The 20,003-nt window shown below is 37.0% G+C and overlaps 1 protein-coding gene across 4 annotated transcripts in view; it reads right to left on the bottom strand.

Moving 5' to 3' along the window:
• The window catches only part of MSR1 (macrophage scavenger receptor 1), an 80,425-nt gene that overhangs the window by 49,445 nt on the left and 10,977 nt on the right, over positions 1-20,003 (bottom strand). For all 4 annotated transcript variants that reach the window (XM_077772660.1, XM_077772669.1, XM_077772684.1 and 1 more), the window contains exons 2-5: positions 17,381-17,487; positions 14,794-14,907; positions 8,255-8,667; positions 3,492-3,678 (exon numbers count right to left, since the gene is read on the bottom strand). In XM_077772660.1, the coding sequence (XP_077628786.1) occupies positions 3,492-3,678; positions 8,255-8,667; positions 14,794-14,907; positions 17,381-17,483 (817 nt within the window). In that variant the 5' untranslated portion in view covers positions 17,484-17,487. The remainder of the gene's footprint in view (positions 1-3,491; positions 3,679-8,254; positions 8,668-14,793; positions 14,908-17,380; positions 17,488-20,003) is intronic.

The following is a 20,003-nucleotide window of genomic DNA, read 5'->3' as shown; positions in this document are numbered from 1 at the left end:
CAGATATTAGATGAACATTGGATGAAAGACATGATATTTTCAGATACAAAGAGAAGAGAAGATATTTCAAGCGAAGGCAAAGGCATGAGTCAGGATATAAAAAGCACTTGGTCTATCAGAATGATACATTGAGTCAAGCGAAGTATTTGGAATCACAAAGGGAAAAGGGAGAGAATCAGGTATTTAAAAGTGGTTGAATACACATAACAGAAGACCCTGAAGTCTTCAGAAAGAAACACAATTATGTTTCCCTTCCTTTCTCTTCCCTATGAGGAAGTGATAGGGAAGTTTATAATCGAGGGTTTCTTTTCAGGAAGACATTTTAACAAGAGTGCAGATAGGATTAGTCTGAAAGATTGAGGAAGGAAACGATTGGGAGACTATTTCAATAGTCTGGTGGAGCAGTGTCAAGAAAAGTTTACCCAGGAATATAAAGAAGCGACAAGGGGATAGAGAATATAGAACCTAAGAACTAATGGCAAACTCGGCAGAAGGACTAAAAACAATTAAAATTTCCATGTTGGAAATCTGGAAAATTGACACTGCTGTTGCAAAGTGTGACTTAAGGAGAAGAAAGTGCTAGTTTCACTTATTTATTCAACGGATCTATAACTGCCCGCCCACTGTACAGCCAGCACTGTAACAGGTGCTGGGGAGGCGCAGATAAACCAGAGAGGCAACACTCAACCTCATGGAACACACAAGCTATTACAGAAGATGTATCCTAAGCAAATAAGCAAATGCAGAGATGAAACAATTTCATGCAGTGGTAAGTACTATGAAGAATCTAAAGCAAATGATGACATAAAGGGATGGGGGTGAAAATGAGAATAGAGGAGGAAAAACATTACCCCTAAAAAAGTGACTTGGGGTGGCTCTGAGGAGTGGAGTTCCAAGAGAATGTTTCAAGAGACGGGGCAGGAGGGCAGAGCACATGATGGACAGTGAGAAGTGAAACTAGCACTTCCTCCTTCGTAACTTACACTTTTTAGTAGCACTTTCTTTCTTGCAGACTTCCGAGCTAGACAGAGGGAATGCCAGAGGGGAAATGGGAAAATGAGGGCAGGTAAATAGGTGCATATGTGAGACCGAGGAGGAATTGAGATTTATTCCAAATCAATGGGGAAAATATTGGTGGGTCTTCTGCATGAGAGCTAAAATATCTACCATTTTTTATACCACCTGTTTGCCTCTACGTTATATAGGATGGATTAAAAGTATATTAAGGGAGAACAAGTGAGAAGCTGATGTAGTGCATCAGCCGAATATAGTTACTTGCATTAAAATAGTGACAGAGGAGATAGTGAGAAGTGGGTTTTTTTTTGTTTTGTTTTTTGGTTTTTTTTTGCAATAGTGTATGTAACAAGAGTTAACAGGCCTTATAGATGGATCAGATGTAGGAACTGACAGAAAGACATCAAAGGCAGCTTCTGAGATCTTGGGGTGAGTAGCTCATTAGATAATGATGGAGCTGACACATAAGCCCAGGAGCTCAACAGACTGGCCGAGGGTATGGGGTGGGACGCTCGAGAATCAAGAGTTTGGTTTTGGATTTACAAAATTTAGGGTCTTTATTTGAAATCCAAAGTGGAGTTACCTAATTGTTAGAGGGAATGTTGACTAATGCAAATTTTTTCTTTATCAGCTGTTAAAATGTCATAATTAAAGAATGCAAGCAACATGTTCTATATAAGTAAGTTATAAAGCACAATAATAAAGAGAATAGCCCTGCAGCATAAAAATCAAGAAACAGGTATCTATTTGATTGCTCCCTGATCTCATTCATCTTCTTCCTTTTCAGAGCTAAACATTAACTTGAATTTTGTGGTTCCCACTTACCTGCACTTGAAAAGCTACCATTCTCATTACATGTATGCATCTATAAGTATACATAATTTACTTTTGCTAAATTATGAGCATGAGAAACAAAATTTATACTATAGATAGTCTTCTGGGGCTTGCTTTAATTTTTTCCCCTGTAAATACTTGGATATTAGACTAAAAATATTTTCCTAGTGTTATGTAATAAAAATTTCATGGATTTCTGTTAGTTACTAATAAAATAAAAGTGTTAAAATCACAAAATAGAGTTTAACAGACTTGAATAAGAGGATCTAACATGAATTGAAGTAGAATTGCCCAAGAAAGAGTACAGAGGCCTGTGAAGAAGCAGAATTGAAAGAGACCGATGATGATAATGATCCTGAACTGTGATTAAGTGATAGACTTAAATCTACAAACTGGAGAAGTAAAACAAATGTGAAATGAATCCATTCTCAATATAAGAAACACAATTAGTGAAATTGGAAGTAATAGAGACAAGAAGAATGACCAGCAGATTTGGAGCAATCATTTTTTTAACAGCAAGGAAAGCCAAAAAAGTCTCCAAAATCTTCTTGGTGCTTCTGGCAGAAAGAAAAAGTCAATGAGAAAAATCTCAATCAATCTAAAAGTAGACAAGAAAGGGAAGCAAAAGAATCACAGAACTGGACAAAAGCAGCACAAAATAAGATGGTAGAAATAGGTACGGTGAAAAGAAATGGTTAGACTGCATATTTTTAAATGTGTGCTGGGGCTCCTGGCTGGCTCAGTCGGTAGAGATCCCAGCCCCACGTTGAGTGTGTAGAGATTACTTAAAAATAAAATCTTTTTTTTTTTTTAGTTTATTTGAGAAAGGGGAAGAGAAAGCAAGCATGCGTGCATGTGCGCACACACACACGCACGCATGTGTGCGCTAGCAGGGGAGGGGCAGGGAGGGAGAGAAGACCCAGGATCTGCGCTGACAGCAGCAAGCCCAGTGTAGGTGGGGCTCACACTCAGGGACCACAAGATCATGACTTGAACCGAAGTCAGATGCTCAACCAACTGAGGTACCCAGGTGTTCCCCAAATAATACCTTTTTTAAAAAGTGTTCTTTATATAAGATGAACCCAATACAAAGTAAAACATGGGGAAAAAAATTCAAAATATAAATAAAATCTAGAGTAAAAATATATACTATGTATATATTAATTTAAAAATCGGTAAGATTCAATTTACCACGGTTTGCCAACAGGAATTAAAGAAGAAATTGACAAATTTACTGTTAGTTTGTAGAGTTCAAAAACCTTTCTAATTAAGTATACAGCCAGGTAAGGAGAAAGAGACAATCTGGAGGTTTTGAAAAACAGAATTAACAAGTTTGATTTGTGGACAGGGAGAGACTTTGGTGCCTTACAGAAAACTTGTATTCATTTTCATTAATATGGGATATTTTGAATAATGACTCATTAGAGCTTAAAGACATTTTGTTTAAAACATTTTCAATTAAAGAATACCAAGATGCTGATATCTGACCATGTCTCGGTAAGATCTCAAAATTCCTTTCCTTGGATATTTGTAGTAAACATATGCTCAAAAACTATTTACCATAGGATTTCAAACACCAAATCTCTGCACATATCAGTACATTTTAATACATTGGTTTCTGGAGGAATGAGAAAATATTTTACCTTGAATTAAAGTGATATTTTTCAACGTCTGAGAGTGTTCCCAATCTTTCAGTCTGAGATCATTAGTGATATTATTCAGTAGTTTCACTTCTCCTTTTATTTCCTGTTCCAAATTCATTTGTTTTTCTTTCATAGACATAATTTCTGCTGATGCATTGTACACACGCTCCTCTAATCTATTCATGTCCTGTGAAACATAAGCAAGCACCCGCAATTTTTACTGCATACATAATTACCAAATATGTGAGTTTAAGAAGCCCTGGAAGCCAGGTGCTTTTTTAAAAATAGTGCTATAGAACATTGTGGAATGAGAATGTAGAAATTAGAGAACTGTGTTAAGCCAGTAATTTTTTGGCTTTGAAGCATTTCCTCTTTTAACTGAATGGCTAAATTTTTACACCCTCTGTCCTTGCAGAATTAGTTGACTATATCCGAGACATGCTTTGATTCCTACGTGTATACATGTGGAAATGCTAAAAATGAAACAAAAACTTGTTGTATGATTTGTATCAGAAGTGGAATTTCTTTGTACTGTACTTAGAATACCTACATATTCTAATTCTGTGAATTTGACAGAATTTATATATTAAGCTGCTTTGTAGCAATAATAAAGTTTAATGTCGTAATTCTCAGTGGTAATGAACACTCACGATAGGTTTTCACATTCAGTAAAATCTCAACTAGAATTTTAACAGTTTCTTACTCTCAATTTTTATTATCTCTGTATTTGAGATATCATTAGTGTATGTTTTCAAATACATGTATGTTTTGTGTGCATTTATATACATAGGTGCATACAGAGATAGAGAATAGATATACTGCATTGTAGAATATTCTTTCATTTTTCACTCAAAAATATAGATATTTACCTATTAAAATATTCAGAGACTACATTATTTTAAATAATTCAGTGAATTATATTTATATATTTTTTGTAATTCAAGATTCCTCGAGATCAAGTTTTGAGCTGCATACTTTTTTTTAACTTTTTAAAGCAATGTTGCAATGAACTACACACACACACACACATATATACATATATATTTACATATTTGTACAAGTACTTCTGTAGGACAGCTTCCTGCAAGTAGATCTGATCAGAGGCACTAAATGTTAAACATTTTGTTCAATACTGCCACAGTGTCCCCCAATATATGGCACTAGTTTTTAAATCTTATTCATCATATATCAGTATCTACTTTTGCACCCAAATATGCTGGGTACCTTCAACATATTTAAGTTTGCAGAGTGAAGAGTAAATACATAACACATCATTCTATTTATTTGGGTTTTCAATTATGAGGAGGTCAAATATATAGTCATAAAGTTTTTCATAATGTTTATTACTTTTCCTTTCAAGATGTTGGCTTGGTTTTCTTTTCAGTGTTGGGGTTTGTTTCTGAGGTAGCAAACCTTCTCATCCATCTGGCTACAATTTCTGTCTCTCTATTCTAATTTGGTCACATCCTCTGTCTTCATGGTATGCTCTAGACTTTTCTAAGGAAATCTCTGCCTAACTGCCGATGGATGCTCATTTCCCACTGGCATATGGAAATAAGCCAGGGACATATCACTCCCTAATCCGAGTACAAAGAGAAAATTACATTTGCCTTGATTTGACAAGTTGAGGTGAATGGGTCAAGGCAGTCAGGGTGTAAAGCCTTTGAAGTAAATGAACAGATACCTAGATTTGCCTCTTCCGTGGCACCATCCTCAAGCAGAGAAGCTGATCAAATTATGCCATTCTAACTCTGCCTTCCCCCATCCAAAACCCTGTTCTGTTATCTCTACCCTCTATCTCCTCCTTCCTCAACTATTTGGCATTTTCCCCATAAAATACATATGTCATGATAATGAAAAGTACAACACAGGGAATAAGGGAATATAGTCAACAATACTGTGATAACATTTGTGGACAGACAGTGACTACATTTTCGTGGTGAGTACTGAGTACCGTACAGACTGTCAAGTCACAATGCCATACACCTAACACAGCATTGGATGCCAACTGAGCTTCAATAATAAAAGAAATACAAACTGAAAAAAATATGTATAAGGTAGAATGGTGAGCATGGAGGTTTGTAAAGCACAGCAACATAAAAACTATGCGCAGCTGCATCTGGGTGGCTGCAGACGGCTGCGGGCACAAGTCAGCAGCTCCAGGTACCCAGTGAGCAGAGGTCGGGGGGCTGGTAGCTGACTTTGCTACCAAAATCCTAGTTCCTGCCCATGTTCTTCACACACAAAGCTGAAGTTTTTTATTCCCTTTTCTGAAAACTGCATATGGTGCTCGAATTAGCCAGATTACACTTGCAATCGCTTTTATGGGGAAGAGGGAAAATGTTTTTTATTGTTTTAAAGAAGCCTGTCCAGCGGCCATACACACCTTCCAGACTCTCCCATCAGTGGCCCTGCTGGAAACTGGCATTTAATTTCTCAGTCTTAAAGCCCTTTCTATGAAGAATGCATATGATGAATTCCCACCTCTCTCTCATTTTGTGCTGGTGTTCTTTTCCCCCTCAAACTGATGTTTGGTCTGCCTTTGATAGGCATCATGCTGGTATCCCTTATAAGCCTTTCCCTCAAACAGCATTTACTGATTTGGGCATTCATTTAATTTACTTATTCCTGCATTAAGTTAAAGATTCAAAGCTGAATAAAATTGTTTAAGCAATGGGGATGAGAGGCCGGATATTGTTTTCAGTGAGCACACGTGTGCACACACACGCACATACATGCACATACGCTAGTACTCACCTAGTTTCTAAATCTCTACAAGTGAGTACTGCCTTACCAAAATAGCTTTGGAAGTCCCTCTACCCCCTTGAACCCTTGTTTCTAAAGCTGGGACCCTGTTCAAAACAGAAGTGCCATCTATCCAAACTCAACCAGTTCACTGATCATCCCATTTTGATTATTTCTAGTGATTACCACTTCAAACATGCTCAGGGGTTCTACTGTCTTCCAAATGGTTTCTAATTTGGTTTCCACTTCTGACGTGGAATAGTCTGTAGATATTCCATAGTCTGTACTGAATCTGGGGCACTAGCAGTACCGAATATACCCTGTCTTTCCATCTGGCCCATCTCTCTCTCTCCTCGCCCTACCTCACTGCTCTTCTGTTTTTACATAAACTAATATATCTTCTCTTTCCTCTTTCCCTCCAACTTAATCAGTTATTAGTCTTTTCACCGAAATTTTACTCATCTGTCTCCCATATTCTTCTACCTTGTGGACAGCTGCTTCTTTGTGAATCTCTCTACCCCTTCGTAGCCCAAGTCCTTGATATGACAAAGCAGCTGATATGCTTACATACTTATTAACAGTGTGGGAAACACAGTGAGATTTTGGGAGAGGTGACATAGAACAGAGTACCAAGGTGGGTTTGGGGTGACGTTTACCAACAAAGGCACCCTATTTATAGAGCCATGCCATTGTCTTCTGACACCTTAAAATCAGGATCGTGTGAAACTTAAAAGTTCTGAATGATTATACCTGACAAATAAACATGTAGACTATTCTTCCTTAACCTGTTTTGTCTATTCTCTAGTCAATATTTTAGTTGGTTTTCCTCTAATGTTACAACTCTAGAGCCTTCCTGCTGCTCTACAGGTGGTATCCATTTTTTAAAAATCACTACAGTTAATACACTATCTATACAGAAAACAACTTCACTAATCAAATGTGGTTCTATTCAAATAAAATCTAACACCAAGATGCCAATATTGCTTCGCTAAGGGTGAAAATTCTTATTTCCCATAATTAAGGCTTCACATTAATTATGATCTTAGGTCCTAGAAATTTTGTGATGTAAAGATTATTTTATCATGTGGGTAGTTAAATTTTAGTCATCTGGTTATTTTTTCATGGAATGGAGCAATGACAATTATTTAACAACAAAAACCTGCACAATTTTGAAATGAGGGGATTTCTTCTTAATTTCTTTCTCATCAATACAGAGTAATCCAGCAGGTTGGCCATGCCAATAGTCTATAGAAGAGGTGAGAATACTATGATCCAAGGGCCAAAGTCTGTTTTCATGAAGAGTGACTAATTGGATCACGGCTTCCCTTGTGGGTCTACATACTGTCTATGGCTGCTTTGGCACAAGAATGGCAGACTTGAAGAGGTGCAACAGAGATCTTAGAATCCCCAGAGACTAAAATGTTTACAGCTGGCCCTTTACACAGAAGCTTTTGCTGACAAGCTGGTCTAAACATGTCTTGCTCTCTTATCCTGTGTATTTGATCTTATGATAAAAATAAGATGCTGTATATATCATTCCAAATTTAACTCTAATTATACTGATCTCTACACATTAAAACTTATGTATACTTCTTGGGAATGACAAAATAAACTATTTTTAAATTTAGATTTTGTATGTATCCATGAGGTCTCCATTTCTCTGATGATGAAGAAACTTGGGTCTGTTGTAAAATTTACAAATATAGAGTATCTACTAAGATCATCTAAAAATTATAATTGGCTTAGACAGTCTCAAGAGGTAGTATAACAGGATTTATAAAATAAAATACCTGAAGAGAGTCTATATTCAATGGAAAAAATTCACCCTCTGTTGGGAATCTGGAGAAGACACTAAGTAAATTCACCTAAGACCTTCTGGTAGGATTACCTGAGCAATCAGGGTAAGTCAGATGATGTTGAACTGGGGCTTGAAATTTTGTTTTCTTGAACTGTCTGAGGGCACAGGATCTAGATGGATTCAGCCCTGGCATGTGACCTTCTAATACAAAAACTCTTACCTCTTGCTGTTTCAATGTATTATCTTGGACTTTGCCATTCACTGTTTGAATATTGAGCTGCAAATCAAGCAATGTGGTATTCAGACTGATCAATGACTTGGAGATTTCATCTACTGCATTTCCGTGTCCCTGAACTGAGGAAACCAAGGTACTCAGCTGGAGAAGAACATCATTGAATCTTTGATCAGTCACCAGACTAAAATTTCGGAAATGCTCTGAATCTATGAGATTGGCTTCTGTATCTGAAAGAAATTGGATTCTCTTCTCCATGTTGTTCATTTGTTCCATAACACCTTCTCGAAATCTCATCTCTTCTTCGCTGTCATTTGCTTTTCCTATGAGACTTTGAGATATATCGTTTCCATTAATTGAACCAACTGTACAATTCTTCATTTCCCACTTCAGGAGTTGTGCTGTATATTAAAGTAAAAATAAAGAGAGTCATGACCTGTAGACTTAAATGTACACACCATTCCATTCTGTACCATTCCATTCCATTGTAACATTTTGCATGCTATCCTAACTAAACCAGGTATTTATTTTAAATATACAATGTATGAACCATACTACACATATTGCCAAGAGGAAGACAGTATCCTTTTCCCACTTTACTTTAGAATTTATTCCAGGATCAAGTCATTCTTTCTGAATTGCTGCTTCTATGCATCTTCTGAGCCACTGCATTTGGCTTTGACAGTGAGAGTAAATCTACAGACTGTGAAATGCATTGTACCCTACCCCTCAAGGTATGTTAGGATAAAATGAGATAATGCTTAACACAACATCAGAAGCAAGCATGATGAATACGTTAGCAGTTATGAAGATAAATGATGTGACAAAAACAATATGTAGTAAAAGTAGTATTCGTGTTATCCTCTGGATGAACAAATTGTGGGCTCATCTTCCTCATCCAATCACTTAAGCTGGCAGAGAATTATCATTTTTGGTTTATACAGGCCTAGTTTATTATTGGTAGAACAGGAAATTGGGCAAATAATTTTTTTCACTTTAAAAAATATTGTTTTTATAAGATTCCTCTTTACTTATTATAAAATACATATTCAGGACAGAGAAATTTTGAAAGCTAGGAAACGAAGAATAATAATTGACCACTAATCTCACTATCCTAAGTTAAATTAATATTTTGGTGTGTGTATACCAAGTCTGCCTCTCTTTTTTCACTAGCATACAACTATTACAAAAAATAATTTTAATACCTACACTGTATTCTCTGCATGGATCTACCTGATTTGTTTAATAACCCCCCCACTTCATTTGTTCTGTTTTTACTAATAGATCCAATGCTTTGATAAACAATCTTTTAAGTAATTATTTCCTGAAAAAGAAAAAAAGAATCTATTAAACGATATTTGGGAAATATACAGAGCTGCGGATATGGATTTCCAAATTGGCATATGTTGTCGAAATAAGCAAATTATCCTTCTGAAAGGATCTAGAACAACATGTTTACAGCTTCAAATAGTGAAAAGCATAAACATTAGCTTTGCAGATAAAAATAATACATAATGATACATAATAAAGGAAATGTTAAATACCATTTTATCCCTAATGGGTGAGAAGATTTTTTTCCTATAGATAATAATATCTATTTTATTATTTTATCTACATGTGTATCAGTCTTTCATGTTATTTTGAATGCATTTGGTTTTTCATATTTGGCCATTACTAAGCATTAAAAAGAGTAACTTCATACAGCTTAAACATGTATCTACATAAATAGCTATACCTGGTATGTCAGTTTTCTTAGTAACAATGATATGGCAATAGGATTAGCCTCAGAGGTTTTGGAGAATTAAGTGAGATAACATGTAAAAGATCACTAGTTCCACTTTGAGATCAAGGGTACTTGGTAAACAAATGAGAGGCTGGTATTTACCCAGGAACAAGCTGCCTGATTCTAGAATCTAGTTCCATTCCTCAATGACTAGCTTAGGCACTCTGGGAAAACTCTCTTCTTGCTTAAGTTCCTCAAAGATCGAAAAGTAGTAACCACTTCAAAGTGGTGTGGAGAAGAGAAGAAATAAGGTGTGTAAATATCATAGCACATAGATGGCCTATATGAAAATTCAAATTAAAGTGACTTAAACATGCAAGATATGATCTTAGTTAGAGGCTATCTTCACTATTTTTAAAGAAGCTGTTTGATAATGATTGCTATTGTAGCTATTATTAGTAATAGGTATGCACCTGTATCTGCAATTAAATTCCAAGTTTTAGAAGTGTATATAATTTAGTATTTAGAGAGAGAGAATGAGAGCACACAAGTGGGGCAGAGGGAGAGACAGAATCTTAAGCAGGCTGCATGCTCAGTGCAGAGCCCAACACAGGGCTCGATTCCATGACTCTGGGATCAACCTGAGCTGAAATCAAGAGTTGGACACTAAACCCACACCAACACCCAAGTCTCCCATTCCCAATTTTAAAAACCACATTGTATCTTCCTAGTTATATTCTCTTCAAAATTAGCTTATTTGAATGAATGAAATGTCCGACTACATTTTGTTATGACCCTACAAAGTGTGCATTATTTTATACTTAATTTATCAAGAAGGTGGACAAAAAAGTATATTTTTTAGTTGGATCTCATCACATTTATTACATGAAGTGTGGGGAACACACTTTGGACCAATGGCCTCAATCATGCATTTAATCCTCTGATTTATTTCTGAAGCACTTTCTATGTACAAAGCATTGTCAGAGCAACTCCAGGACAATAACACTGTGATGGGATTTAGACTGTAATAGAGACCCCACTAACAGTTTTCACAAAACTAGTTCAAAGATGTCCCTTAAAAATTTTCCTTTCATAATGATTATTGCTTTTTTAGGTAGCAGTTAAGAATCCAGTTCCTAGGGGCGCCTGGGTGGCTCAGTCGGTTAAATGTCTGACTTCGGCTCAGGTCATGATCTCATGGTTCGTGGGTTTGAGCCCCGCATCAGGCTCTGTGCTGAATATTTGTTCAGAGCCTGGAGGCTGCTTCAGATTCTGTGTCTCCTTCTCTCCCTGCCCCTCCTCTGCTCACACTCTGTCTTACTCCGTCTCTCAAAACTAAATAAATGTAAAAAAACAAAAAAAACACATTTTTAAGAATCCAGTTTCTAGAGTAGAATTGCCTGGGTTAGCAACTCTTGTTCTTTTCTCTTTAATCTGTGATCTTATTTGGGAAGTTATCTGGGAACTTATCTGGGAAGTTATTCTGCCAGTGCTTCTGTTTTACTGTCTGTGTGATAGGATACGACCAGTCCGTGTTCACATAATTAAATGCGCTAATATATGTACTTATACTATTTCCTGGCATATAATAAGCATTTGTTAACTTTGAGCTTTTTTGTTATCATATTTTGGATTCCAAATCTGTGACTTATGTATCTGTCTGCATAATATTGAAAATATTGATGGGGGAATTAATATTGTTTAACATAAAAACTTGGGGGGAAGTGGGGTGTTGCAATGAGCCTTGTAGTTTCTGTACTTTATTTTACTCAGCATACTGGTCTAATGCTCCACCATGTAATTCTTTTTAAAAATTTTTTTACTGCTTTATGTATTTCTGAGAGAGAGAGTGCACTAGCAAGCGCGTGAGCAGGGGAGGGTCAGAGAGAGAGGGGGACATAGACTCTGAAACTGGCTCCAGGCTCTGAGCTGGCTGTCAGCACAGAGCCCGACACGGAGCTCGAACCCACAAACCATGAGATCATGACCTGAGCCGACGTCGGACACTTAACCGACTGAGCTACCCAGGTGCCCCTCCACCATGTAATTCTTATTTCATTGGAGATAATATCTATTTCATTTGGAGAAAGCAAATCTTTTTCCAGTATGGAAAGGGAAGACGTGATCTGACAAAACACCATGTGACCAAGGGTTTCTATGTGACATCGAGCTCAACATAAATTTGACAATAAAGGCTACATTTTGCTTATAGATTTCCAAACACAACATTGCTTGTTTTCCCAAATCCTGTATGAAAACGAATTTAGATCTAACTTCTCAAAAAACTGTTTAACTCTGTATCATAAATCTAGGTAAAGAATGTCAGAGTTCAGATTTTCAAATGTTCATTTCTTTCATTATCATTGGGGAGATGACATTTTGTGACTTTTCTGTTTCACATTTGAAAGGAGACAAACTTTTATGGCTCGTGCAAACCCCCAGGGAGAGAGTGATATTTGATTTCACAGATCAGATTTACTCCTTCATGTCGCTAATATCTTCTCCTGCCAAAAATTTGTATTATTTTGAGCTAAAGAATCTTCAGTATTTCAGCAACAATTATATATACATTAATCCTAGATTGTATTTTATTGCCCAGAGATGTTATTTCATTGTACTATGATAGGGATCTGGAAGTTTCATGAAGAGATGATAGCATGTGGAGTAGACTCTATCATTTAGAAGTATCTTTCATCATGTAAGACATTTTAAATTTGAAAAGAGTTTTTATGCACATTTCATCCATCAAGTCCTATTTTCCAAAACAGTAATTTCTATCTTTTAGTGATATATTTTGTTCTTATTTGTATTTATTTTGTCTCAAGAAGAGAAATGTATTGCATTTGGGTGGGTTTCTTTTTTATTTGAAAATATTCTGATCTGTAACTTAATTAAAGTTGAAAATGGACTGTCAATTGTTTATTCAAGTACGATAGAAACAGTGAGATCTAATCCAAGTTCTGGTGAATTTGAGTGTTAATGTGAATTTATGAAATTTGAACATTTTTGACGTCTTGTCAATCTTACAGGTGTCTGCTTAGTTTCAGGAAACAAAAGTACTTTAGATAAGTCATTTCAACCCAACAATGAATGTGGAAACTTGGTAGTATTTTCTAACAGCCCCAAGAGTTTGAACTTGGCTAGAACCCTGAATTGTCTCCAGACTTCATGGATCCATTCTGCACATGCCTCTTAGAGAGCAGTTACTTTACCTAGCATTGACTCTTTAGGCCACGGTTTGTATAAAAGTCATGAAATTTACCCAAGTTCTAATTGGCTTATAGCTAATGATTCCAAGCAATGAAGCACCTTTCAATTGTGCATTCTGAGTGAACATCAGCAATACATACACAACATATAGATAATCTCAATTCATCAGGAAGTCTGGTGTTTAATGAGAGACATATTAGGTCCTTTTATGTAGAAGGCTGCGGTTGGTTTGAATGGTTGATCAGTTTAGTTTCTTGTGGTTGTTTTTGGTTTTTATTTATTTTAAATGGCCAAAATAGGAATTAATTAAATTTACCTATGGAAAAGTATTTTCTCAGCTAAAATTATGGATACTGTGCATGTGCGTGTGTGTGTTTAATTGGCTAGCCATATTTCGTTCTAAAAATTTAATTATGTTGGGAGATAGCAGGCCATAGAGTTTAGGAGTCAAGAATCATGGGTGGGAACTCCCGTTCTACTGTTGCACACTCTCAGTTTCTTGTGGATAATGAGGATAAGGATATGTTTGCTCAAGGATAATGGTAAAGATGTATTAAGATAATGTGTGTCTGAATGTAGTAATGCCCCCAAATGACAGCTACTGTCACAACTGTTGTAGTTTTGTCATCATTTCTTAGCAGAATTTGGCTCTGTCTTAGAATATTCATTTAGGCTGCCTCTTAGCCAAAGAGGTTTGGCCTTGTGTTTCGGAGCACTTTCTTGTTAAGCTGAGTAGTATGCACATAAAAATGTGTCTTACTCCCTGCTTGTTAGAGCCTACATCCAGACATTTTGCCAGTCATAGAGATGAGGACAGCCACAAAGCACAGAAGTTCAAATGCCAATCAAATGCATCAAAAAAGGCTACAAACGGGAATAATATTTACAGATCTGACTCAGTAATAACCGGGCCATCCACCCCTGTGGAAACCCTCAAATCTATCGCCAACTCAAATTAGACTTGCCAAAGAAATATGTGTCTGTAAAGTGTTCTTTCTAAATCATTTGAGGGGATGCCATCAGGTTGTTTTTAGAAATATTTTAAATAACAGCCTTATGAAACATATGGCTATATAAACCATAAAGATTTTACTGAAGGGTAGACCATTATTTTACAAGGTCTCTCTTTGGAGACTTACAAGGATATGTCTTTCTCCTCTCAATGCTAGGAACAGAAGAGATTTTTCTTGAATAACTGGCTTGTTTTGTTGTTGTCTTCTTTTGTTCTAGGCAATGTTCATGTTACTGATCCTGTTTATATATTCACATTGGCAACTGCAATACTTACCATAAAATGTATGATCCACTGCTACAAGTGCATAAAACTCTAGAGGATAACATATTTTTTGAAACTATCGAGTCCATCTCCTCTCCTCTCTATAGACCTATATTTTTATCTTAATCTTCCATTCTCTATTTTTTTTACTTATTAACTTTGAAGAATCTTTTTATTTATGAATTTGAGGAATACTTGGTGATAGGAGGTTTCCCTTATGAATCTCCCATATGTAAAAGACTGAATGCTTCCTTTTGTTTCTACAAGAACTAATCCACCAGATGCATTGTTGAGTTTCAGAACTCTAGAATACCGTACCTGCCATTATTCCGATGATAGGCATGAGAACGACAAACACAAGAAGATAAAGGGCAATCAGTGCAGCTTTGAGAGACTTCAGTTTCTCTTGAAGAGTAGGACCATTTTTAGGATCTAAAAAAACAAAAACAAAAGCCCAACCTCCTGTTAGAAAATTACTCTTCTTACTCAACATTTTTGCAATCTCCAATTCTATCATTACTACCAAGCCTGTTGGAATAAAAGGGAGACAAAAAAAATAGAGCCCTGTGATTCACCAGGAAGCAAAATGAATAGTCACTGGAAAAGCCAATAAGGCATCACTAGGAACATCTGATTTACTTTCCAGAAGCTAAACATCTGTGACCGAGTTCGTGTTGTCCGTGACTTGTATTTGTCTCATTTGGGGGCATTAGTTAGTTGATAAATTTTAACATTGATACCAACATACTGATTGTTATTCTTCTGGTACATCAGGGAATATATTCTGAGTAAAAATAAGATTTCTCAAATAATTATATAATTATGAGTTTTTTAAGAGTTTAAATCCAATAAAAGAGACATTTGTTTTCAATGATAATTATGCAAATTTTCTCTTCCAATTTCATCTCAATAATTTTGTACTAGGATACTTCTTAGGATTTGAATACATTAAAAAAGAAAAAATGAAAGAAAATTATTCACATTTTGACTAAATCCTGGAATGTATCAGTGAAGCTGCTCCTCTGGGTATTTTAGAAAATATTAATATTTTCATATTATCCATTTATTTGGAACAGCGATTCATATGGTGGATACTAACTGTGGAAAAGTTGACTCAATGGGGAGGGGAATCTTTGTAGAAGATAAAGACATTTTCTCTCATGAGGTGAATAGAATGTCCATTAAAAAATTATTTCCTGTGGCTACTGTTTTCATTGCACAATAAAAAATCAGCAGATTTTGTTTTCAATTTCAAGTTTAGCTATTGTTCGATAATCGTCTATGAGAGACTGAAAGGAAACTTAGAGAAAATTTTAAGAAATAAAAATAAGAAAAAAATAAACTTACAAAAAGAAATACCTAAGGAAAGAACAACCCACAGTACAAGTAACATGGGATATTTCGATATCTCCTCGCCAGGTTGAATGAGCCTGAAACCCAATCATCTCCCCATCATCAATTTACAATCAAATTGTATTGTGCTTTTTTTTTTTTCTTAACTCTAGGCTTACTTTTTTTTTGTTGTTTTGTTTATTTATTTTTGAGACAGAGAGAGACAGAGTGCGAGCACGGGAGGGGCAGAGAGAGAGGGAGACACAGAATCTGAAGCAGGCTCCAGGCTCTGAGCTGTCAACACAGAGCCCGATGCAGGGCTCGAACCCATGAACTGTGAGATCATGACCTGAGCCGAAGTTGGATGCTTAACTGACTGAGCCACCCTGGCTCTCCTGCATTGTGCCTTTTAAGTAGCTCTCCGAAGTTTCTGTCGCTTACTGTCTCCAATGCCTTTGTCCTCCCTCCTCAATCTCTCCATGTCTCTACCTTTAATAACTTTTACTAGGATCTTTTTGACTTTTGTCTCATGGCGCCACGTTCTCCCACCCATTACTGGCGCAGTTTCTGTCATGCCCTGGGGTATGGTCTGTATTTCAGATTTGTCTACAGAACTCATATATGTTATCACTTGCATCTGCTCCTTCCTGTGACTCAGATTTCTCTATGGGTCCTTCTCACCCACCCAATCCTTTTGGTGAAATGTTTGCAACCTTTAAAGCTCACCAGAATTATACACAACGGTGTCCTGCTGCCTTAAAAGAACCTGTCCTGATCTAGCCGGATATGGATTCTTTTGAGCTCTTGTGACCTGTGCACAAATCGGTTTCAGCACTGTTGTGGACTAACCAGTTGCTCCCACAAAAGTTACTGTTGAAGTCTTAACACTAGTTGCCCGTGAATGTGACCATATTTGAAAACGGGGTCTTTGCAGGTATAATCAAGTTAACATGAGGTCATACTGGATTAAGGTGGACACTTCGCCAGTGTTTGGTGTCCTTATAAGAGAAGAGGACACATAAATTAACAGGAAGAAGACCATGTGAAGATGGAAGCAGGGATCGGAATGACACAGTTATAAGGCAAGGAACACTAAGTATTGGCAGAAGCAAGCAGAAGCTAGCAAGCGATGTGAAAAAGAGCACGGCCTGCTGACATCTTGACTTCAGATTTCTGGCATTCAGAACTAAGAGAATAAATGACATTCTAAGCCACCCAACTTCTGGTGACTGGTTACAGCAGCCCTAGGAAACTGATGTATGTACATACCACCCATGATTTTCAAACATTAATGGATGGTGCAAAGGGTATTGTCATTTCCAGGACCTAGTCCAGTGGCTGGGCAATCGGAGGACTCCTTCAACCCTGTGGACTAATTTAACCTATAACAAAGCTTCCTTAATCCAACCTAAGCTTCCTTTCTCCTCTGCCTCAAAAGAGGAGAAGATTTACTTATCCAGTAAGTCTTATTTTAACACTCATGTCCACGTAAGGCAAACTACAAGGCTATAGTTTTACATAGTGTCACTAATTATAAGGACATCCTCCATGGGCACCCCTCACTTCTACTTACTCAGAGGAAGCAAGGCGGTCATGGAGCGGGCATCAAACTTCACAGATTCTGAGCAGCTATCAGTGTCATCCTGCTGATCAGGAAACCTATCCCACGGTTCCATACTTCTATCGGACACATGGAAAAACATATTCGTCATACATGAAATGCCTAGGGCTCTAGGGCCCCTTGGCAGAATGTCTCAAACTGAATTTGTAATTAAAATTCAATCTTAGCAAGGAAACAAGTATCATTAATTAAACAGCAATATATTCTATCCACTAAGATTTTTTTTAATAGTTTATTGTCAAGTTGGTTTCCATATAACACCCAGTGCTCATTCCCACAAGTGCCCTCCTCCATGCCCATCTCCCCCTTTTCCCTCCCCTCCCCCCATCTGCCCTCAGTTTGTTCTCTGCATCCAAGAGTCTCTTATGGTTTGACTCCCTCCCTCTCCCCCACTATTTCCCCCCTTCTTCTCCCCCATGGTCCTTCGTTAAGTTCCTCCTAATCCTCTTATACGTGAAAACATATGGTATTTGTCCTTCTCTGCCTGACTTATTTCGCTCAGCATAACACCCTCAAGTTCCATCTATCTACTAAGTTTTAATTTTAACAATGAAAAAGAGACCTACCCTACATGTGATTTACTCATGTACCTTTATATGGACAGATGTGTATCTGTGTTTGTAGAGATGTGTTTTTTGAGAGCGAGAGGTAACATTTCTTCCTTACCTGAAAAAAAAATCTTTTCTCAAGTGAAAGAAAACTATTTGGCTGAAAAAAATACATATAATTTCCTTTAGAGCAAATAGGTGTGCAAAACTCGGAGCAAATCAAATATTTCCTGTGATCTTTTATCAGAGCTTCATGAGACCGTTTTTCTTTTGCCAAGACATCTGTTTGTCATTTTAGAAAGATAAAGTCTAGTCACTAGAGTAGGAACCACAGGAAAAAACACAATTTTTCTCTATTGTTTACTTTCAGGGCTTCCCTCATATACACTGGTAGCATCACAAGTGTGTCTCTATAGCTTTTTAAGCACATTCATATTCCATCACACAATCTATGCCTATGTCTCTTTAAGATGCATCGGAATCATTTGAGAGGCTTGACTGATGGGCCTTAACCCCAGAGTTTCTGATATTTAAGGTGAGGGCCAAGAATTTGAAATTCCAGGGCGCCTGGGTGACTCAGTTTGTTAAGCGTCTGACTTTGCTCAGGTCATGATCTAACAGTTCATAAGTTTGAGCCCCAGGCGGGCTCTGTGCTGACAGCTCAGAGCCTGGAGCCTGCTTCTGATTCTGTCTCTCTCTCTCTGCCCCTCCCCAACACATGCTCTCTGTCTCAAAAATACATAAACATTTAAAAACTTTAAAAAAATTGCGATTCCAACAAGTTCTTTTAATGATGCTGTGGTCACCAGTGTGAGGACCACATTTTAAGAACATTTTGCAGCGAAAAAAAAAAAAAAACACCCAAGAAACTGTGTGACTTCTTCTTGGAAACACTTCAGTTCACTTGATTGATAAATTTAGCATAAAGTCAACATCTTCTGATCATTTCTTATTTTCTGTAATGCTGAGTTAGGGATTTAGTACAGCTGAAGTTTTAACTGAGCTCACAGGCAACTCTGGGGCACCAAACTCATCTCCTGTCCAGGAAATGGAGGATCATCATTCATATGCAAACATTCATCCTGCTCTGGGGAGAGGTATTGACAAGTAAGGATGTGACTGAACTGTCAATATATTATTTTAAAAATTACCCAGGCGATTATTTTGCAGTTTGCAATGACAGTCTTCACGCACACATCATTCTGTGGATTGGTTGTACTTCCTGTAAACCCTGCTGATCTGACCAAAGATGGCCTTTAAATGGTTTGGCCAGGGTGGAGAAAGGGGACAGAGGTGGAAGGTAAAGGCCCTGGATTCTCTCTTATTAGGCAGAAACAAAGTAAAAGAAATAGACAATTACCCAGGAAAATTGACCATTATACGAAACCAAACTGGGTAATTCAGATGTAACCTCTCCTGCTATTTCCCCATTTTTAACTTATTCTATTATTTGATTCGGACGACAGCTTTACTTGCCAAGCAAAGCAAATAATTTTAAAAACTGAGATGACAAGAAAGCTCAGCTGAATTCATTTTAAAACTATAGTTCAAAGCAACTGGAACTACATAGCAAAGGTTTTTGTCTTTTAACTCAGCTTATAAAGAATGAGCTCACAAAGTACACATTTATATCTACCCTGCCGTGGAACTAGAAATCTTGTCTTGTACGCCTGCTTCCTGGCCCCTTCTCCGTGAGCAATAACCATGGCTTTTGCCCTAAAATTTGTGGTACTCTGACTCCATTTCCACTTAAATGCAAAGGAAACACCTCTTATATTACTCAGTCTTCTAGATGGGAATATTTTTGTAAGAAAGATGAACACTCTCGAACCTGATCTCTCTCTAGATGGTGAGCTACTTAAGAGGACTGACCATGTCTGTTTTCATTTGACACTGAAATAGCAAAGCCTATAGCAACCCATAAGAAAGGATACACTTAAGAGAGATTTACTGAATGAATGGTCTAGATTTTTTTGGTAAGGTGTAAGACATATATTAGTTTTATTTTTGTTTTTTAAGCAAGATGG

This window comes from Crocuta crocuta, unplaced genomic scaffold (assembly GCF_008692635.1).
Source record: "Crocuta crocuta isolate KB4526 unplaced genomic scaffold, BGI_CrCroc_1.0 scaffold140, whole genome shotgun sequence".
Lineage (NCBI taxonomy): Eukaryota > Metazoa > Chordata > Mammalia > Carnivora > Hyaenidae > Crocuta > Crocuta crocuta.
The sequence above is the reverse complement of the archived record's forward strand: the minus strand, read 5'-3'. Positions and strand labels throughout refer to the sequence as shown.